Below are 23,280 nucleotides of genomic sequence, written 5' to 3' on the forward strand. Positions count from 1 at the left end.
TCGTGTTTGCAATCACCAATTTTTTAAGACAAAGTATTTGCAAATTGAACCCAAGACCTCGGGCTTTGACCAACGACCCATTTAATAGCGTATTATATTATTGTCTTACTTAGAGGCTATTGATATTATAAATAAACCATAAAACACGTGCCTATTGGCATAGATGACAGTTAGGAATGACCAGTCATGACGAGCCAAAGTTTGCACGTGTTGCATCGATGCAACGAACACGCTATCACATACATAAAGACAGTTATGTTCTTCGAGCGGTATTTGATAATTTAATGTCATTTATGAAAACGCTTTAAGGTAAACAAATATTGTGTATATTGTAATTATTTTTATAGTGACAGAGGACTGACCGATAAAACCAGGATAGTCCAGCAGCAAAATGAATTGTGCATATCGTTAAAGTGACGGGAGTTACAAACGCGCAAAAGGCATAACGCCAAAAAATTGTCAGGAATGAATGAGGGCTTGTAAAAATTTTGGCCATTGATGATTACGATGGTGGATATTTTCTTTAGGGGTACGAAAAATTTATTGAGAGGGCAACCCTATATAATATAATTGACATAAAAATGTCTCAGTACAGTTGACTTTTCATGCTTTCTTTTTTTTAAGTTCTATATTTTTAGGGATTTTTGGCCGGAATAATAAATATTAGTATTTAGAAATTTTCAGTATTACGCTCCTGTACCTTAAATAAGGTAGAACTCGTGAAGCCGTTTGCGTCTGCTCGTTCATTTGTTCGTCGTCGTAGTTGTGTCGGATTCCGCATTGGCATAATAAGAGTAAGAGTGTTTACTGTAATGTCCGCTGTCTGATGCTAACCTTAATTTTGGGAGTTGTGGTCGAAATATTATTATAAGTCACATGTATATTGCAAGTGATCTCCACGTGGTAAACAACGTGAAACAAAATGAAGACGTGCTCAAGACTAAAAAAGTGCTTTATTGCAGCTAGCTGTAAATCTAGCGAATCAAGGTCAAGTGTTGATGTATATAATAGCAAATATATACAATAAATTAATACCTAGCATAGTTTCAGTGAGAAACGCGGGAATAAATTTATACATCTAAATATATATTACAAAATAAAAACAGTATGAGTTTCTTCTGCAACTTACTAAGCGATAGTTGCGTGTAGTTTTTCGTTTTATAAAATTTTTTATATCAGTTAAATGAAATCATCTGGATATCATTATCAAATTAAGTAAGAAAGATCTGGTAGGAATTTCTTTATATATAATACCTTTTTTTAAATTGAAATACTTGATTATTATTTTTTCGCGTTTCTATTTTCTATTTAGTAAATATCGTGGAGGGTTTAGCCGAGATGGCCTAGTGGTAAGAACGCGTGAATCTTAACCGATGATCGTGGGTTCAAACCCGGGCAAGCACCACTGAATTTTCATGTGCTTAATTTGTGATTATAATTCATCTCGTGCTTGACAGTGAAGGAAAACATCGTGAGGAAACCTGCATGTGTCTAATTTGGAGCAGCGTGGTGGAATAAGCTCCAAACCTTCTCCACAAAAAGAGGTGCGAAGGCCTTTAGCCCAGCAGTGGGACATTCAAAGGCTGTTACGGTTACGGTTACGGTGGAGGGTTTAATGTGTCTCCGAATAGAATTAGTTCGTTCTCTTTTTTGAATTTACTAAGTTGATATATAATTTGAAATTATTCAATAAAATCTATTAAATACCTATTCACCTCAAGTCTCGTAAAATTAAATTATTGTTTGCATTCGTAATAGGAATTTCATTTCAGCCTTGAAGTTATTATTATGGTTTAATCGTTCTCGGCTCATTGGGGTTTATTGATTGACAATTTTGTTAGGTTGTTGTAACCTATTTGTTTAACTATATACTATTATTAACCTTTACTATTTAGATAAATTGGACGTTTTTTTTTGCTAAATCTTACAAACCGGTGAGAGGGTTTTTAAAAATGTATCCATTGATAAACGAAATTATAAATGTTTTGTTAAAAAATACAAAATATAAACTATTTACCCACGTAAGGCTCTGAGCCATGTTAGTCCGGTCAAAATAATAATAATGTCCTCCAGACCGATTCCGGCCACGGCGGCAAATCTCAAGCGAGAATAGCCAACTGTACGCGAGATATTATAGTGCACAAGTGTGTACGCAAATACAGGTGCACACTCTATTCCCTAGCTCGCATAATCCGATAGGACGGCAATCCGACAAGACTGGATGGAGTTCAGGCGCAGACTCCGGGCTGCTACTGAAAATTTTCTGACGGAAAAACCCAATAACTTTTTATTGGTCCGACGTAGGAATTGAACCCAGGACCTCCGGGTCTGCAGCATACATCTAACCAGTAGACCAACGAGGCAGTCAAAATAGTTATTCATGTTACAATAAATCACTTCGAGCTGAAAATTGGTAGAGTTCTAAGATATACTATTACAAATTATATATCAAAAATCCCCGCAAAAGTCAAAAGTATCGATTATTTATTACATATGTATTACGTATATATTTATTTGTAACCCAAGGCATATATGCATCTGCCTGTAAAGACAATTGTAATTGTATAAAAAAACCTCTTAAGCCGTAAACATCTGTCATGGTATCAATGTATATTACAAATATTATGTTTAATTATGAAAACGATTATGGTCAATGGACTTGCAATTGCATTGGTCAATGCACTGCAAGTAAAGTGACCTTCAAAATACCGATTAGCAAAATAAAGTTACGTTAAAAGATAATATCCTGGGACATTTTTCATACACGGCCATCTGATCCCAAATTAAGCTTGTACAAAGCTTGTGCTATGGAAACCAGACAACTGATATACTACATATACTACTTTTTTTTTGTAAATACATACTTATATAGATAATTACACCCAGACTCAGGACAAACATACATGTTCATGCACACAAATGTCGGTCCTGGGTGGGAATCGAACCCATAACCTTCGGCGTGAAAGGCAAGTGTTCTACCAACCACGCCAACCGGCTCGTCAAAATGGGCAAAATTTTAGCCGAATCACATTTTTCAAATTGGCTCAGGTAATGTTAGGTTATAAATACATAGGTAAGTATTTACTTAGTGGCAGGGCTCTGTGCAAGCCACCCACTGATCATACCTACTGATCCCATATTCTAACGCCAAACAGCAATATATATAAAACATACCTACTTATATTTTGTGTCTTTTGTGTAAAGGAGTGCATTAAATCGTGTTCATGTTTTAGAGAATCTTTATTATAGTACAATAAAATATAAAAATAAATTTGATTTTTTGATTTTTATAACGATAATAATAATAATAAGATTCCTAATTATTCTCAAGTCTATTTTATAAACATTCAATTACATAAGCTAAATTATATATGTATATATATTGATCCATAGATAACCTTTGTTTATATTTTGCTAATTAACATTCACTTAGGGATATCCCTCTTGACAAAATAAATGTCTCTTACATAAACATATTTACATTTATTTATATAACATCTCCATTGAGTACATATTAACTTTAAATATTATAATAAATAATAAGCATAATTAAAATTTTATATACTACTAATATGGTAAATACGAAAACATGAAAAAAATGCTTAAGTAATGAATATAATATTTTTATCTTGATTTTTATTCTTATCTTATATTTTTGTTTCTAACGAAAAGTTTATTGACTTAACTCTTAGGAACTACAGATGACGAAAATACCTATAGTTGTTTTTGCTGACCACGGTAATATAAAGGGTACAGTGTGGGTTTATAAATATTTTTAATTAATTTGTTTTAATATATAAATTGTATCTCAATAATAATTTATAAAACCCACAGTTTTCTTTAGTGATGGATTTGTTTTAAGTATATAAATAATCTCCTTTCAATTTGATAGTTCGTTAGTTAATACAAAACCGTCATAGGTAAATAGTCCGTTATTCTTTTCTTATTCGTGAAAAAGCTAGTATGCTTAGAAATTGGATCATTTCTCTGTTTCAAAATTGTGATATATGACATAACTAAAGTTAGTTATAAAATTATTGCACAATCGAATCGAAGTGTAAAAATATGCCCTTATACATTTTTAACTCTACGGTTAATGACACCGAGGTTGCTTAGAAATAAGGCCGTTTTTGCACGCTTTTAAACCGTTGTGTATCCTGTGTATAAAGTTTATTAATAAATAAAAAATAAGTATAAAATAAGTGAATTTTAATTATAATCTTAGAGAAAGAATTAGAAAATGAGTGAAAGCATTGATAACAATTAGAATGATCTCTTTATACTCTCATTTCATTTTAAATATTTATCTTACGATAAAGATAATTTCATATCTCTCGGAATAACCAAGATGAGTCAATTTCATCTAGATTATATTACTAATCTTAACTATTAAGAAATGTAAACGGTCAAAGGTCAATAACCTATTAGTAAAACATTTCATAAATAAATGAAAAAATAAAAATGAGTTAAATATTAATACATGCAATTTTCTTTTCTAATTTCATGCATGATGTTAATGTATGCCAGGATTGCTTTCGTGTTTTATTTTAAACGAAGCGTAAATGCGGTCTTTATGTGTTCCTGTTAGAATTTTCATAATGTATTTCAAAGTGAATGCTTAGAAGCCAAGAGAAGTCTGCATACATAAGTAAGTACATGCAAAATAAATCTAGTAGGGTTTCCAGTTCTGGATGTGGTGAATCGAATAATTTTAAATTAATTGTAGATTATATTTAACTAGCTTTCCCTCCGACGCACGAGTCAAATAAGGATCTCAAAGATTTTTATTGTAATACTCAAAATAAATATTAGTTGCGTGGCGCACGTCAGCTCCCAGTCGTGGTTTTTTCCAACATCTTCAACAATCATCGTTATATTTCAGACAATTTACAAAACCTTAATTAATTATACACCTTAACCTTCATGAATCACTCCGTTCGAAAAAATAAACAATTATCATTATATATTAAATGAAATTCAGTGATTATTAATTTCATTAATATTTAAATGCAAATCAAAGTAGCTTTACAAAGCTATTCTTTGTTCGAAGATTCCATCGTTTCATTTCTGAGACTGAAATGCCTTCACCATTGTTAAAACGAGTTAGTAGTATCGATTCGTCCAGGTTTCTAGCAGTTCTGAATTATTTAAAAGATTTGTGCCTAGGCATTTCTTCCTGTAATGAAAGACGTCATTTTGTCGTTTTATATTTATGAAGCGATTTTGTTAAATAAAAATCGTTAATAAACATAATAAAGAAGTCTAAGCATTTTACGAAATTTTTTGTCTATTATATCTAGAAAAATTTTCTATCCTATCATCGCATAACAGTTGTATCTTAATTGGATTAGCGGTTTAAATGAAGTGGTAAAAAAAACGAAACTCGCCTCTTTAAAAATAAGTTTAAGCCTTGTAACTAAAAGCGTTCGAATTTTAATTGAACAATTCATTCATAGGATAATTTTATTAAAAAAATTCGAAACATTAAATCCATTTAAAAGAACTGTCATTTATCGATTCTCGATATTTAAGTAAATTGCGTGGACTTTGACATAATATTATTGTTCATCTAATTCTATGGTCTTTGCGTTTTGTTTGTTGTTTTTTTTTCGAAAAAAAAAACTTTACTAAAATGTATGTGTGTTTAGTACATACATAGGTTTTTGCTTAGTAACTGTCTCATTGGTACAGTTGGCAATTGTAGCAGCTAGCTAGATAGTAGGGCTTCATATTCAGTTTATGGGGTTTTATGTAAAGAAATATATCTGTCTGTGAACGCCGATCGGCGTGGTGGACGTAAAAGTAAAATACGCCGATCGGCGTTCAGGCACTAGTAGCAATTGGTAATAAAAAACTCTACCTTAAACCAACTACCTTGGTCTGCCCTCCTCCAGATATGTGAGTACCACTTCAGACTATCCGTGTGAATTAAATATTTATATATAGTTTAACTGCTTATATGCACAATTATTGTAAATTTATATTAAGATGTAAGCGAACAATCAAATAACACCGTAACAATACAAAAAATAAAAAATAAATTATTTAATATGAAATAAAACTTGTTAAATTATCCAAATATTTATACTTCTTTATATTTCTATTGTGTCACAATTTTTATTTGATAAATAAATATCCGTTTCTTTGAGTGTGATAAACGTAAAATAAACAGACGATGTAAATGGGACGTGATAAAGAAAACGTAGCGTATGATATCGTTATTAACCGAGGTTATCTTTCAAAGGCTCTGCATTGTTCCTAGGTTTAAAGTCGTCAGCATCCTTCACAAAACGCCACTTGTGTTGATATCGTTGAACTCGAATGTGTACCTACTTCTCGTTGTCTCTTGTTAGCTTCGTTCGTCTGAATTTTAATCGTCAATAGAGCAGTGGTTTAAGAGCTGCCTAGCGATGTAAAAGTCGCCGATTCAATTATCTCCCCTTTGGACTAATGTCGTCCGACACATAACACAAACAAATATTAATTCCTTAAAAAAACGGGCATTGCTATTATTATTTTAAAAAACGTTTTAAACAAAGTCTATTTGATTTTGATCAAAAGCCAAAGATCTTATGTTTAGTGTGTGGGTTTGATTGGTTTAATTTCTGTGTATGTCAAGTATGTGTTGTTACTATATTATGTATTATTATGTATGCGTATTATTTACCCGTCCGGCTTCGCATAGAATAAGAATCTACATAGAATGTTTATATCGTAACGCATGGTTTACGCTGCGCACGCCAATAAAGCTCCTAAACGTCATGATTTTTTCCGACATCTTCAACATTTATTGCATATTTGGAATTGGCTGTTCATAAAACCTTAACAAATTATACACCTAAATCTTTCCGTATGAATCACTCCGCCCATTGGTGAAACTGTATAAAAATCCGATCAATAGTTTTCGAGTTAATCTCGTACAAACAGACAGATAGACGCGATGGAGACTCGGTTTTATAAAATATGGTGATTTTTGATATAAAAGTAAATAGAACATTTTTTTATTAAGACCTGTGCAACGTGTGACATAATATTTCATTTCTGTCATTGGTTTTCTTCCAACAATAAGCGAGAAACTAAGTGAACGAATTGTGTGAACACAAAAAATTTTGCTAGGCCTAAATTTTTAGTGGATATTCAAACCGTTTCAAAATTGGAATATTCCAACACTATTTCAGCATTATTACTATGTTTATATTTACTGATATTATAAATGAAGAAAATGATTTATCCCACTCAATCCCATTTGATTCATCTCGTAATAAATCCTTTTTTATAAATTGCCTCGAGAGATCAATAATTTTATTTCTATCGTACTTCGATTACTGTAAACATAGCGTGTAAGGTCAGTATTATTTATATATGAAAACGTTATCAAAAATCACATTACACGAAGCATGTACATCAAACTGTTATCGTGTAATTGCAACCTTACTATTGACTGATAATACTTACTTGTCTTGGATTACATTATCATTTGAAACAGTGTTGGTTTTAAATGTCTTTTTATCTAGAATTACGCCTCTAGCCTTCAAAATTACGATTATTTTGAGTGTTTTCTTTTTCAAATCTTAATTTTTAATCCTAACCCATATTATAAATGCAAAAAGAGTTTGCTTATTCCTAACGCCTTTACATCTTAACTTCTCAAATGATCATCTTGAATCTTTGCATTCACGTTGTCTGAGGTACAGAAAAAGATAAAAGCTACCTCATACTGGCCCCCTATGTGAGGGGTCACACGCGGGGGAAGTCGAAGGCGGTAACTTTAGTAATGTATAAAACAAAGTGCTACTATATAAGAACATCACAACATAAACAGAATAAATTAACGAAATATAAAAACGTTACCAAAAAATTCAACCAGATTACCATTAGGATTAAATACCAAAAAATATTGAAATTCATACAAAAAATTGAGTAATTAATATTAACTAACTAACTCGTAATTAAAATTAACTGCAGTAAAAAATAATAATACATGATAAAAAAACAAGACCTATATCATCCGACGGGTCGGTTGGCGTGGTTGGTAGATAATTGCCTTTCACGCCGAAAGTTTGAAGGTTCGATTCCCACCCAGGACAGACATTTGTGTGCATGAACATGTCTGTTTGTCCTGAATCTGGGTTTAATTATATATATAAGTATGTATTTACAAAAGAAAAGTAGTATAACAGTTGTCTGGTTTCCATGGTACAAGCTTTGCTTAGTTTGGGATCAGATGGCCGTGTGTGAATAACGTCCCAGGATATTTTTTTATTATTATATCATTGTTAGAAGAGTGAAAAAGTCAACAGCAAGACAGAAAGAAAACATGGGTGGACTGTGTGAAGGATTTGAAAAAAAGGAAAACGAATATAACTATACACTATTCCAATCGAAGGAGTAAAGATAAACAAACCTTAGCTTTACATATTTCATTCCTTTACATATTTGCAATACAAATTATCCTTGATTAATTTACCTTTATTTATAATACAACATAATTCCACTTAACTAGTTATAACCACTTTAATTTAACTTCCAAATTTCCGATTACAACTTCGCGGACATTCAAAACGCCATTTTGCCTTAAACAGATTATTCAAGATCTCGACCAATGATATCACTTTAATTCGTTGTCAAAATTGTTTATTTGTATTTAATCCTTTTGTGGTTGTAATAGGCTAATAGAGAGTGAGATTGGAAGAGAAAACCACTTCATCATCATCAGCATTTCGTCGTTCACTGCTGGACATAGGCCTCTCCAATGGCACGCCACTGAGCTTGATCCTCAGCTCTCAATTTCCATCCGCTGCCAGCCATTTTGCGAATATCGTCACTCCACTTAGCCGGAGGGCGTCCTACGCTACGTTTGCCAAGGCGTGGTCTCCACTCCAGAAAAAAAAATCCCAAATAAATGGGATGAGAGCAAAAGAATGACATTGCTCGTGTAATTATTAACGATTATAGACTAAATTATAATTATCTTCCTGGTGCTTGTAATGGCAATGGTGTACACCATTACAGTCTGTCGAAGGTTACGTAGCATTGAGTCAATGACTTTGTTTATTATGATTCAAGTACATTACGGGTAGCAACAATGATATAAATATTTCTCTATATTAAAACGTTATTGATTATATATTTCTTATTAAAATATCCATTTGATTTCATGCGCTGTAGAATGTCGAGTTGAATTTAAAAAACATATAATAGATTTCTTAAATTTCTTTATCTAAAGTTATGGCACGTTTTTTTTTTTTTTATAGAATAGGAAGGTGGACGAGCATATGGCCTGATAGTAAGTGGTCACCAAACGCCCTTAGACATTGGCATTGTAAGAAATGTCAACCATCGCTTATAGCCAATGCGCCACCAACCTTGGGAACTAAGATTTTATGTCCCTTGTGCCTGTAATTACACTGGCTCACTCACCCTTCAAACCGGAACACAACAATATCAAGTATTGCTGTTTTGCGGTAGAATATCTGATTAGTGGGTGGTACCTACCCAGACGAGCTTGTACAAAGCCCTACCACCAGTAAATGTTAAACAGTTTAAATGGGTATGACCGCTAATATTATGTTCTGTAGATTTATTTCTATAATAAACATTAATATTTGTAATTTGTAACATTACAAAGAGAACTCAGCCAAAGGCTTTAGTTTTAATAAAAGTGGAATGACTTTCGAATTCTCAGTATGTATCGTATTGATCCACCTTTAAAAAAAACAATTCGACATTGTAGACTTTATTTCAAGTGGCATAAGGTCAATTCAAGAGTTTTTTTCATCCTGCGTCAGGTCGTAGTTTATTCCGTAAACTGAAAATGAATATTGTTGGCTTTATATTATTACCATAATTGTTTTATTTTAAAATCAAATGTATCTTTATACTTTCACTGACGCACAAGATGTTTTTTTAGTAATATTTTTTGTATACATTTATATGACCATGGTATGTACCGGATGATGTTAGTTTTTCCACAGCCATATCAGCCATACTTGAACAGAAATCTTGTAGTTTTAACAGGCAAGGAGCAGTGTCAATAAAGGGACAAAGGACATAGCATCAACAAGGAAAGACATATATTACTTATAGTACCAGTGATAAATACAAAGGTCAAATTATGTAGTATAGCTTCCATTTGAACTATATACATGATTATAATTTTCAGTGTATTATAAAATATTTAATTAAAACAAGTTGGTATTCAAAGTTATGTTTGTTCCATTGTTCATGTTGCGTTGTTTGATTTCCCCAGGCAGTTGCACTATTTGAAACAAGTTTAATTTAAAATTGTGTCTTATTTGATTTTTTTCGTATTATATAATTTAGCGTTGTAGCGAATTTCCACTACGGATAACAATCTCTAATAAATCGTGCAGTCTATGCAGAAGATTCTAGTCCACTATAACATTCGCATAATCTTTTTGTGCTTACCAAACGTCTGAGAGTCCTTTGAAAGAAAAATTCAATATTTTATTATTAAGTCGACCCGGTTTGAACGTATAACCTTTACGAACGCGGTCAATTAAGATGTTATTTATTCAATAAGCGTTTCATTTCGTTTGATATAACAAGTAAAAAAAGAACATTGTTTTGAAAGAACAAACTCTCGGAAAACGTTTTAAATAATATATATACTATAAATTTGTAATGTGTATTTTGTTTTTTATTTTAATTTTAGTTATAAATGTATGAATAAAAGTAACTGCAATTATCACTATCGCCGGTTTAATGTCACAGCGGAAATAACTGGACGTATGTATGTATATATTACACAACACGGAAAGATTACAACTACAATAGCTGTCAACTGTCATATGATGTATGATAAAGTGTAAAATTATAAAACACTAGCGGCCCATCCCGACTTTGTCCGGGTTGAACAATCTTAGATATTACTTAAAACAATTGTTACTTTGGGTTTCTTTAGCAGTTTTCGTATGGATCTGATTTTTTTTTGAAAAGAAAAATAATAGCCGATGTTTAGCTGATAACGTAGCTTTCTGCAGATAAAATAATTTTTAAAATCGGTTTAGTAGTTTTTGAGTTTATACATTATGAACAAATATACAAAAAATCAATACTTACTCTTTATAGTATAAGACTATAATTAGTAATTCCGGTTCATAATTTATCGAGGAATCGCTAATATGCTTAGGTCAAATAATCATGAATCAACATAGTGCGAACGCCTTGTAATCACGTCGCAGTCGTTCTCTTCCCGACTGTAATCTTAGTGTTTCGGAAGAACTATGTCGAGACTTACTCGATAAAGCTATTTGAAATCGGTTCATCCGTTCATTTCGATATTTTTCATGACAACATAAGCCGTATTGATCCAATACTTATATATTATTATATATAACAATCCAATTATTATATATAACTTGAAGACAATGTAGACTTGAATAATCAAGTGAAATCTTTATTTACGATTCTACTATAATTTTTAAGACACATAAAATTATAACAAAGTAAATATAAATATATAAAAAATTTAAAAATCATCTTCGTATTGCTCTCAAATATTAAAACTTAAGCAAATAATTGCAAAATTCTGTCCAAATATAAAATAGTTATACAAAAACAAACTTACTTATCAACGTTTAATTACACTGATTTCTCTCTTTCTGTCATCATTGATTTGACCTTAGAAAGATGAAGATAGCATTATTAATAATAATATAATAAAATAATAATAAAATCCTGGAACATTTTCACACACGGCCATCTGATCCCAAATTAAGTTTGTACAAAGCTTGTGCTATGGAAACCTGACAACTGATATACTACATATACTTTTCTTTTGTAAATACATACTTATATAGATAATTACAGCCAGACTCAGGATGAACAGACATGTTCAAATGTTATTTAATCCCTTAAACAACATTTACAGGTAAAATCGATAATCTTGTATTAAGTGTCAAATTTTAATTAATTAATTTGTATATTGATTTGCAAACAGATTCTGCGAACGTAGCATTCTACTCTTAAGCGTAAGGGTACTTAGTTCCGAAAGAGTTTTATTTAATCGTGTGTGGTATTCACTACTTACAGCCCGCATATACGGGCTGTTTAAACCCAGAACACAAGCTATGCTGTATCTCACGTGGGTATTTGTACGTATACAAATATCTAAAGAACCTTCTGAGAATGGTGCAGAGTATCGCTGCGGTATGTTAGTTTAATTTTAACGAGTGAATACTATTATTAAATTCGTTTGGACTTTGAACGAGAAGGTAAAAGTAAGAATATGTCCAATATTTTTCCAATCAAAAATGTTATTCACTGGTGGTAGGGCTTTGTGCAAGCTCGTCTGGGTAGGTACCACCCACTCATCAGATATTCTACCGCAAAACAGCAATAATTGATATTGTTGTGTTCCGGTTTGAAGGGTGAGTGAGCCAGTGTAATTACAGGCACAAGGGACATAAAATCTTAGTTCCCAAGGTTGGTGGCGCATTGGCTATAAGCGATGGTTGACATTTCTTAGAATGCCAATCTCTAAGGGCGTTTGGTGACCACTTACCATCAGGTGGCCCATATGCTCGTCCACCTTCCTATTCTATATAAAAAAAAAAGTTATTTATTTGTTGTTGTTTGTTGTCGTTTATTTTGTAAATTTTTCTACTTTGTCGACTGATTTTCTTTTTTTTTTCTTTTTGGTGATTATTGACGATAATCAGTGTTATTAATAATAGAGTAACTTTTTTTATCGACTAATGTACGATAATGTTACAATGTAATGATAATTATGGTCGAATTTCGGCAACTGGTTGAAAACTAGTAAAAAATTTAAATACTGGCTGTATTTCATAGCATCTCGTATTAACATCTATACTAATATTATACCTTACACTTTCATGGCTAATCCAATGAACCGATTTTGATGAAATTTGGTATGAAGATAGCTCAAATCCAAAAGAACGACATAGGCTTTATTACCTGATCTCCCCCTACACGCGGGCAAAGCCGTGGGCGAAAGCTAGTATTTTATATGTATACATTTTTTTTTGATTCTGTGATCGTTTAAGAGTTCGTTGGTCTGGAGCCAATACTGGGTTTAAAATAAGGTCACGTTTACCATAAAAATGCATTGAAATCGCAATTGAAATAACAAATAAAATTTGAATTCGGTAGGATAAGAGGAAGTTGTTCTAATTAAGCTTACAAGATTTGACCTAAACATACTTTTTTTTTTTTTTTTATAGAATAGGAAGGTGGACGAGCATTTTGACCTACCACTACTAACAATATTTAACAAAAGATAAAAATTACATAACCGCGCAAGTATAATAATTGCAGCAATCATAGATGCTTACAGCATTTATATTTTACATTGTAATTTATTGGATATTACTTGATGTAAGTAATAAAAAAATAATGGGTAATAAAATATTACGTAACTATAATATGACTCTATTGAAGATGTAATTCCTCGTATCATATTTGTTCAAATATATTTCGTTTTACATTGACGATTATTGACGAGCCGGTTGGCGTGGTTGGTAGATACTTGCATTTCACGCCGAAGGTTGTGGGTTCGATTCCCACCCAGGACAGACTTTTGTGTGCATGAACATGTCTATTTGTCCTGTCTGGGTGTAATTATCTATATAAGTATGTATTTACAGAAAAAAAGTAGTATATGTAGTATATCAGTTGTCTGGTTTCCATAGTACAAGCTCTGCTTAGTTTGGGATCAGATGGCCGTGTGTGAATAATGTCCCAGGATATTATTTAATGGATTACTAGTAAAACCTTGCATACTTTGGCCTGTGTGTGCATACATCTGTGTATATACTGACGACTGATTTAACGGTATATAAGCTGATGTTGCAGCGGCAACAAGTGGTGATTTCACCATTATAAATATATATGTAAATTTTCATTGTAATCGGACAAACGGTGTCTGAGTATGTAAATAACATTTCACAATTTATGTTTTAGATAAGCATTGCAATGCATATAAGAGTCTGTATATATGTATATATATGCGTCTTTTCTTTTGTAACTATTTAAAGTGATTTAACAGCCTTTAAGAACAGCCAACAGGAGTTGGAAGCTTGGCGTTATATGGTGCTTTGTTGAAAATTACTGATGACGTTAATAACTTAATTCTTTTTATTAATCACACGATAATCTGTATCTCTAAATTACCGGTGTTGCGGATTATAGTACTTTTTATAGTTATGTGGACGGTCCAATGGGTCACCATCGCACCGTCACATTGACGCCGTAAAATATACTAACCATTACTTACATCACCAATGCGCTACCAATATGAAGAACTTAGATGTTATATCCCTTGTGCTTGTAGTTACACTGGCTCACTTAACCTTCTAACCGGAACACAATAATACCAAGAATTACTATTTAGCGGCAGAATATGTGACCCAGACGGGTCATCAACAAACACACTGGGGTTTGCGTTCGGAACTTTGCACAAAAACTGCCATCACATGGAGCGCTCAAATTGCTCGTTACAATACCGTGAGCATATTCACAACTGAATAAGTTATGTTCGAGAACATAATGGATGCACTTAAGGCTTTTCGATTTATAAATAATAATATAATCTCTCAAATACGATACTAAAGAGATTACTATCAAATCTGGCATATACGACAGAAAAATTACTTTGATTGTGTCATTGTATCAATATTATCAGTAAGACATTGTAATTGAAGTGATTGTGACAAAAATGTAATCTTATATGTATATATTCATCTTCGATTGAGATTAAAATTGACAAGCGTATTAATATTTGCATATATTATATATATATATAAATAGCTAAATGTAATAAAAATAAAAACACTATTTAGACAAGTTATTAGAAACTTAAGGTTCATAAAAATAGATAAAACGATTTGTGTCTACAAAGTGACCACAGTATATTAATATCATATTAATGCGATCGATATGATAATTTGAGTTACCTAATTTCTGAGTAATCATAACCAACGTTTGACATTTTTATTGCATTATCCTGCTCTGTAGGTCAAGGAGATTTTAAGGTATAATTAGATAAGTTTTGCTATAAAACAAAACTTAAATAAAATGAATAGTACTGTAGTTTGTATCCCATTCGATATTTGTATTCGGTAACTCAGTATTTTCACTCGCTCATTTATTTGCCTCGCATTTGACGATTGATAATATAATTGCCTGTTAACTTTTGCAGCTCTTAGATTAGGTGCTTAAGCAAATATAGAACGAAATACATCCAGACATCTATAGGCTATTTCTCTTCAAATTTTATTGAAACGAAAATGAGTTTTGACGGCAATTTTGATAAAATGCAACGTCAACAATGTTTTAATATTTTATATTTCTCTTGAAACTATGATCTATGTTTTCGTTTTTGGATTCTATTTGTAAATATTTAGCTGACCTTGTTATTATTACTCGTTTAAAACGTTACAAAAAATTACATCAAATCTAAAACTAAACTTATAATTTCAAAAAATTCATATTATTTTATTTAAATATTTTGTTCTGAAAAGTCAGAATGACACCAATTATTTAAATAGTCCTCAATTAAAAGTATTTATTCATGTAAGTTCAAATTTAGAACTTGGAAGTGTCATTATTATTAAGATACGTACTATCAAAATGACTAAAATGTATTTTTATAACAGAGCGAAATTTCAATGTGAGGTATTTTTCACGTTTGATGAAATACATACTTAAAGCCTTTATAAAATCATCTTTCTTTAAATTTAAATCTAGATAGAATTTTAACTGGTTTTATTTGCGGAATAGATTATATTAAATATTTATTTTTTAAATTATTAATTTTCTTATGGATAAACTTATCTTTGTTAAATTTAATGCAACGTTAATTATATTCATAAAAATTACTTTACATTGGTTTTTTAATGTTTTAAAAGTTGGTACTTTTTTATGGGACTACTAATTCACAATCATTCGTCGCTTTTTTGTCCATTTCATCGTAAGCGCGCTAAACATCATCAAACGTTTTTAATTCACCTTAAATATAAGTCTAATTAGGAGCGAGCCGGACGCAATAAGCTTATTCAAATCAATGCGTAACTTATCTTTTATTTATTCAATGATTTGTTGCTAGCTCACATTGTAATATGTAGGCATTGATAATTACCAAATCGAAATTATGATTTATCATTAGACTTTTAATCAGTATCAGTATTAATATTATCCAGGCTATTGCTGGTCGCTTCGCTGTGATGTTGGCGAATTTGAGCGGAACTTTGGTTCAGGTATGGAATCTTTGTTATTATTGCACGATTAAACAAATATTTTTTAAAGTTAGTACTCGTAGATCCATTGTGAAATTCGATTAGAGAAGTTCGTGTATCGTTTTTAGTAGTAGGTTAATATGATGGTACTAAATTGTACGTGTCAGTATTAGTTTCGTCAGCACGTGTGTCGAGTTGCTCGTTGCCAACGATATTACTGACGTATTAAGAAGTTCACATATAAGCTTATATATAAAGTGACATCAAAACGATTTATATCTTGTGAATTAATATTAATAAAAATGTCGTCTGTTAAATATAAAAGCGTTTAAGAATTTGATGTTTTTGATATAATGCGAATTTTTTCGGAAGTTTTTAAGTTATCAAGTTAACAAATTTATAATTTTTTTGTATTTGTTATAGATAATGAAAAAGTTTGTAAGAACGACTAAAATTTAAATCTTACAGTGCGCAGTGTATTCTCAACAACAACTTACTGTCTTGTCTTTTTTCAAAGACCGTAAAACTATTGACGTATACGTGAAAAAAAAAACCGAGATGGTCCAGTGGTAAGAACGCGTGAAGCTTAACCGATGATCGTGGGTTCAAAACCGGGCGCGCACCATTGAATTTTCATGTGCTTAATTTGTGATTATAATTCATCTCGTGCTTGACGGTGAAGGAAAACATCGTGAGGAAACCTGTATGTATCTAATTTCACGGAAATTCTGCCACATGTGTATTGCACCAACCCGCATAGGAGCAGCGTGGTGGAATTAGCTCCAAACCTTCTCCTAAAAAAGGGAGAGGAGGCCTTGGCATTGGGACATTCACAGGCTGTTACTGTATACGTGATATTCTTAAATAAAAAACTAGTGACTAGGTGCATGCTCGTATACGTAATTATTATCAAGTCTCTAGCTATTGTTACGATAAGTAGCAAATTCTTTTAATTTTTCGAGTATATATAGTATTTAAATTTGTTTAGTACCAGACATATAGATCATTCTAATTTCAAGCTTGGTCGCGCTTTTTTAATGCTAGATACCGCTAATGTCAGCGTTTATTTACATTAAGGTCACCACTGTTTATGACTATTAGCGATTTAAATTATAACAAATTGCTACTTTGTATTTCCCCTCGTGTTTTAATTTTTAGTGATATAAAATTGTCATCATTATTCGCTAAAATTTTTAGATAGCATTGTTAATCGTCGTAAACATTTCCGACTATTATAGTCGTAAATACTATCGGTTTCATGCAACGCTTAAGTTCCTTGACCTATGATACGATATTTACAGTTGATTCTTAAGTTTGTGAAACCAGACCGCTTTGTGCAGGATTTTTTTTCCGTATTCATTTGCCTTTGTTGTTCAAGAGCTTGTCCTCATTCTTTGAATAATAAAACCTTTAATAAAGAAATAACGAGGAAACAATGTAATACCGTATGACGAAATACAAATATATATTATATATAAATAATATATAACTTAGTTTGGTAGTTGAGTATTTTTTTTACTTGTTGAGGATTTTTTTCAAAAAACACTATTTTTTTCCGCGATTACTTATTTAGCTGACGATACGCTGCCATTCCTAGACATTATATATTTTAATATAATAGTATTTATTTATTTAGTATTTTAATAATTAAAATTATATTTGATTAATGAATTAAATAAAATATTTACAAAAAAAATCTAATTGTATTTATTGAAATACAAATACATTTATTAAATGTTATAAGTAGGTCAGCAAAAGTTACATAACGAATGTCGTTACATTTAGCATTTCCGCACACCGGCCAATGCCTCGAACGGTAAATACTTACTTAATACCGTTGATTCATGATGTAAGTCCGAATTTTACGATCTCAGAGCATTTGTTGAAAGTGATATATCAATTATTGTGCTCGAGAATAATTTATACTAGTTAATTTAGTAGTTTAGAATTGGACTTTAAATGGTGTGCTAATGCTTCCTCTTTTTCTCTCCTCCAAGGAGAAGGTTTGAAGTTTATATTACCATGTTGCTCTCATACAGTTTCTTGGATACACTTGCAACTGCAATCTATCAATTCGTTTGTCACAGTCAGGTTTTCTGACGATTTTTTGTATATTTGTCGCGATATTTGCCTGCAGCCTTCCGTCAACATTCACGTGTTCTAACCACTGGACCACATCGGCTTCATAACTTTAGATTAATACAGTCTATATATATATACAAACATTCGTAATATCGTTGTGATTGTAATTATATTGTCAATGTGACAATAAACCTAATAATAATATCAGTCTCTGCTATCTAAAAAGCTTGTATAAATTTGTATCCCTTCTTTGTTCTCCACGGACGACTTTTTCGTGTTTTTATCTTTTCCATTGTTTTGAATTACGTAATTTTTCATGTTCCTGCATGATTCAAATATTACCAGACAGCACCCCTATCTAAATATTAGAAATACTGTTATCTGTACAAATTTTTATTGGACTTCTTTGATATTTGTTCTCTTGTGACGCCCGTCATCGTATTCTTTTTTATATGTTTACGAAGTCCTTGAGGTCGGTTACCAACTGTCATGTTTGGTTTGGTTGGTTTTTTGCTTACAATCTTAAATATTTTAATTGTTATTTAAAATTTGCTGTATATTTTATAATTCTGACTAAACACAACAACAAAATGACAATAATAAATTGCAATAATTTTAGTTGAATATAGTTTTGTGTAACTTTGAATCTAAAATAAAGTCCTGCTCTAGTTTTAATTAAAATTATGCCCTTTGTGCTTGTAATAACACTCGCTCACGAAATATTTAAACCGAAATACAACAACACAAAGTACTGCGATGGCAGTCCAATAATAGTTGCGTGGCGGTATCACTAGTCGGAAATAATAAAAATCAATATCAAAGGAAGGTAATGCGAGAAAGTGTTACGCCTTCAAAGAAAAGGTATTAAGAGACGTGGGGGTGCTGGGGGGTGGCTGGTTCGTACTCCGCAATTTTATTATTTATGATGTAAAAGTTAAATGCTTTCTTTTACGTTTATTATTTATTTATTTTACAAAATTATATACAGGTTATATATCGAATTCGAATTGAATAACATTTTGATATCGATGTATGTACAACAAATAAAATGCTGTTTATCCTTGGGATATGTATAATTTGCGAACCATTGTTTTGTATGATTGAAAATCATTAGAGTTTTTAGGGTTTTGTGTCAATATATTTGTGTGTACAGCTCTCATTAAGCTGTTAGACTTACGTTATTCGGTAAGTACGTTGTCTACGTTCGTGTCGGGTTGGCGTTCTTTCGGATTATGAGAGTGCGGTAAAGAAACAGTGCACCTGTGTTTCCGTGTAGTCACTTATTATTTAAAAAAAGAATGTATTTTTTCAAATAGTACCTTTAACGTAATTTAAAAAATTCATTATCTACACATATAATATCAATAATTGCTGTAATTAATCTTATCTATAACATTAAAGGAATTCGTGTTCCATTGTTACGTCATAGTAATTAATTTGCTCAACATCGGTAAAAACAAAGAGAGGGGAATGTCACCAGCAATAATAACCCTTAAACGATTGTACTAAATTGAATGACATGTTATGAGTCCAAATGGTGTGTTGATAATAAGTAAGATGTATTTGTGCTTGTAAAAACAAAAGGACTGGTGGTAGGGCTTTGTGCAAGCTCGTCTGTGTAGGTACCACCCACTCATCAGATATTCTACCGCAAAATAGCAGTATTTGGTATTGTTGTGTTCCGGTTTGAAGGGTGAGTGAGCCAGTGTAATTACAGGCACAAGGGACATAAAATCTTAGTTCCCAAGGTTGGTGGCGCATTGGCTATAAGCGATGGTTGACATTTCTTACAATGCCAATGTCTAAGGGCGTTTGGTGACCACTTACCATCAGGTGGCCCATATGCTCGTTCACCTTCCTATTCTATAAAAAAAAATACACACACACACACTACACACACAAATAAATTAACAAACAAACACACTTTCGCATTTATAATACTAGTTTATATTTTGTAATATGTTATGTTTACTGATAGTACGTCAAGTTCAGTTAATTCTACTCACAAATTACAATTTATCGCAATCGAATCGTAATCGTTGCCGTTTAACCATTTCCCTATTCTACTAACACAACGATCCAGTTGAGGGCGAAGTAGGATCGGAATAGAATCGGAAACGTATCGTAACCGTTATAAATTAGTTCACAGCGTTCATTAGCTCACGGTTTGGGTATATCCCCAGATTATTTAGTTGGCAACTCATTGGCTTTATATGGCAGTCTGGTCTATGTATGAATTTACGATCAAAAAGGTTATATTTAAAAAATAATAGTAACCCTATCTGCATATTGTAAAAAAATAACAATTAGGTAATATACCTTGAATATGGGAACAAACCATATTACACAGTGCACTTGAAACTTTGGCGATGTATACTAGTTGATACGTCAGAAAAAAAATCGAGACGAATTAACTTAAACGATACGAAAATTATAATTGAATCGTTGGAACATTTATTCAAGTTTTAATTAGGTTAATAGACTTTGGCTCACTCTTAAAAATGATTCGGTCTGTGTCACAATAAGCTATCATTTATATTTTTTAATATTGTATCGTTTGTTTGAATTTTGAACATTGAATTCAACTTTTGAAAATAATCTCTGGCTACTATTAATTATCATATATTGAGTTAAAAACAATTGGTTCGAGGATAAGGTGAGTATGAGTTTATCCGAATGTGAGTTTGTTTATTACGCTTTCACTTCTAACTACTCAATAGATTATCAAGAAAATTACATACACGTTGTCAGGGACACAGAAAAGAAATCCGAATGTTTACCACACACCTCATACACGTGTTCGAAGCCCAAGGCAGTCTAATATAAAAAAATTGGAAGAAAAAATAACTCGATTTAGTATAGCTAATAAAATTGTAGTCATACATATTAAATGCTTAAAAAAAGATAATAAAAACGTTTTTTTTTAATTACTTCTTCATTCACAATATAAACTAATTAAAATATTAATTACAATAATTAATCTTAGGGATTTTCGGATGTAGTCTAAACCAATTATCTTATATTTTCATTACTTATGAATATTTCCACTTAGCTAAATTAAACTCGACTTTGTTAAGTTTGATAATGTTCTCATGAAGATAATTTCTTATGTATTCACGGCTGCGATTCGTTAAATATAGGCAACGGATAAAACTGAGTAATTAATATTATCAAAAATATTAAGTTTTATAAGAATTAAAATGTAGGTTAACATTTCAGTTCGATCCGAATATTAGATTATATAAAAGCTTATCAGATTAGAAATTACATTATTCAAAAATTATTTGCTCTAAGTATGACATCAGGAGGTAATATAAATAGTTATATATTATGGCATATAGTTTCGGTTTCATAGGTTGTATAATATATAAGGGTGGCACTCGCTGTCTGACGCGAGCCTCCCACGCCCGCAGCTCACACCTACACTCTTCCAAGGTCAATTAGGCTATGTATAGACTTTGAAAATTATAGCAAAACCTAAGGTTTATTTTTGAGTTAACTTTTGGAATTTCAAATCGAAATCTCATTGAAGTCAATTTATCTTTATATTTATGTTACTTTCGTTAAATAAATAATAATATTCACTCGAAATGTGTACGATTTCAAGGTTCGGTAGTTGTGCTAGCTGCTATTATAAAATAAATAACCCGAACCGCAATTAATGTTTCCATTTTCAGCCAAATATAAAATAAATTACAGTTACATAATGAACGTTAAAAAGTCGTTTACAACCGATGGAATGGAAGAATCGATATCTATGGCTTGCTGACTCACCTAATCTTTTTGCATCAAACTATTTGATAAAAAACGAGACATAAAAAGAAATGATGTTATCTAAAAAGTATATTCTAACTTAAGCATTATCGCTTCCAGGGGTTTCATCAGGATGGTCACGCAGCGATGACGTCCGGTAAGAATATGGAATCGAAGAGCACACAAATTCATCTCCCATTAATGGGTCGCGGCAGCCGCGGGGAGCTGAACGACAAGGTCATGTTTTCACAGGTGAAGTCACCTCCAGAGCAGCTCAATAATGGACAGTTATTAGGGTAAGGGGCAAAAAATGATTTCATAATAAGTAGTTTATATAAACAAGGGTAAAGCCATTGAGGATCTTTGATAAGTTGTCATTAAGTTACGATTACATAAAATGTATTTATTTATTTATTTATTTATTGGAAATAGTTACACCATCGACTTATCACTAACACATTCTCTTAGCATTAGATACAGGGTATTAAATCTAGGTGAATAAATCATTACAGGTGTAAACAACATTGACCTTAAGATAAGACTATACTAACCTAATTATGTCTTAACTAAAAATTAAAAAAGATAAATAAATTATAGATAATTAAACAAAACATAAAATAAAATTTAAATACAACAACAAAAATCTACAAGGGTTGAAATAATTAATTTATGAATAAAAAATGTAATCCCTTTTCAATGAATACAAATAATTATAAATAAAAATAAATTTAAAAGTCAATTTTGATCGAAATAATATGTTGTTATAATGTCGATGCTTCTTCATAAATATATTTATTTAATATATATGTATAATATCTATCATACCATGTATGATATTTAGTTAGTAGTGATAAAGATAAGACATAAATATATAAAAACTAAACGTAAAATATTAAAAGGTTACTTGGTTAGCTTTTGGGTTTTTTTTGAAGCGGGAAAATTTTACGAATTTTATTTTCTTCGAAGATTACGATACGTTCTCGATTCAATTCCAACTTTGACTACTCTATATCTATTCGGACCAGAACCGAGTCAATTTGATGTTACCATGTACCGTAATGTGAAAATCAAACTTAACTTTTATGCCAATAGTCGATAATTGAATTAAAGAATAGGTAAACGCTTAAACGGCAATTATAACGCTCCGATTCAATTACGATAAAGTGACAATTCGTTAGTGGGTTGTTCTTATGTTGTATTTGTTTGATCATCTTGTACATAATAA

General features: G+C 31.4%; 1 protein-coding gene across 1 annotated transcript in view; it reads left to right on the forward strand.

The window, feature by feature from the left end:
• LOC126771244 (ATP-binding cassette sub-family G member 4) overlaps positions 1 to 23,280 on the forward strand; it is a 43,252-nt gene that overhangs the window by 4,778 nt on the left and 15,194 nt on the right. Inside the window, exons 2-3 of the mRNA XM_050491023.1 lie at positions 16,185 to 16,241; positions 22,176 to 22,351. Of these exons, the coding sequence (XP_050346980.1) occupies positions 16,209 to 16,241; positions 22,176 to 22,351 (209 nt within the window). The 5' untranslated portion in view covers positions 16,185 to 16,208. The remainder of the gene's footprint in view (positions 1 to 16,184; positions 16,242 to 22,175; positions 22,352 to 23,280) is intronic.

The sequence above is a fragment of the Nymphalis io genome, chromosome 10 (assembly GCF_905147045.1).
Source record: "Nymphalis io chromosome 10, ilAglIoxx1.1, whole genome shotgun sequence".
NCBI lineage: Eukaryota > Metazoa > Arthropoda > Insecta > Lepidoptera > Nymphalidae > Nymphalis > Nymphalis io.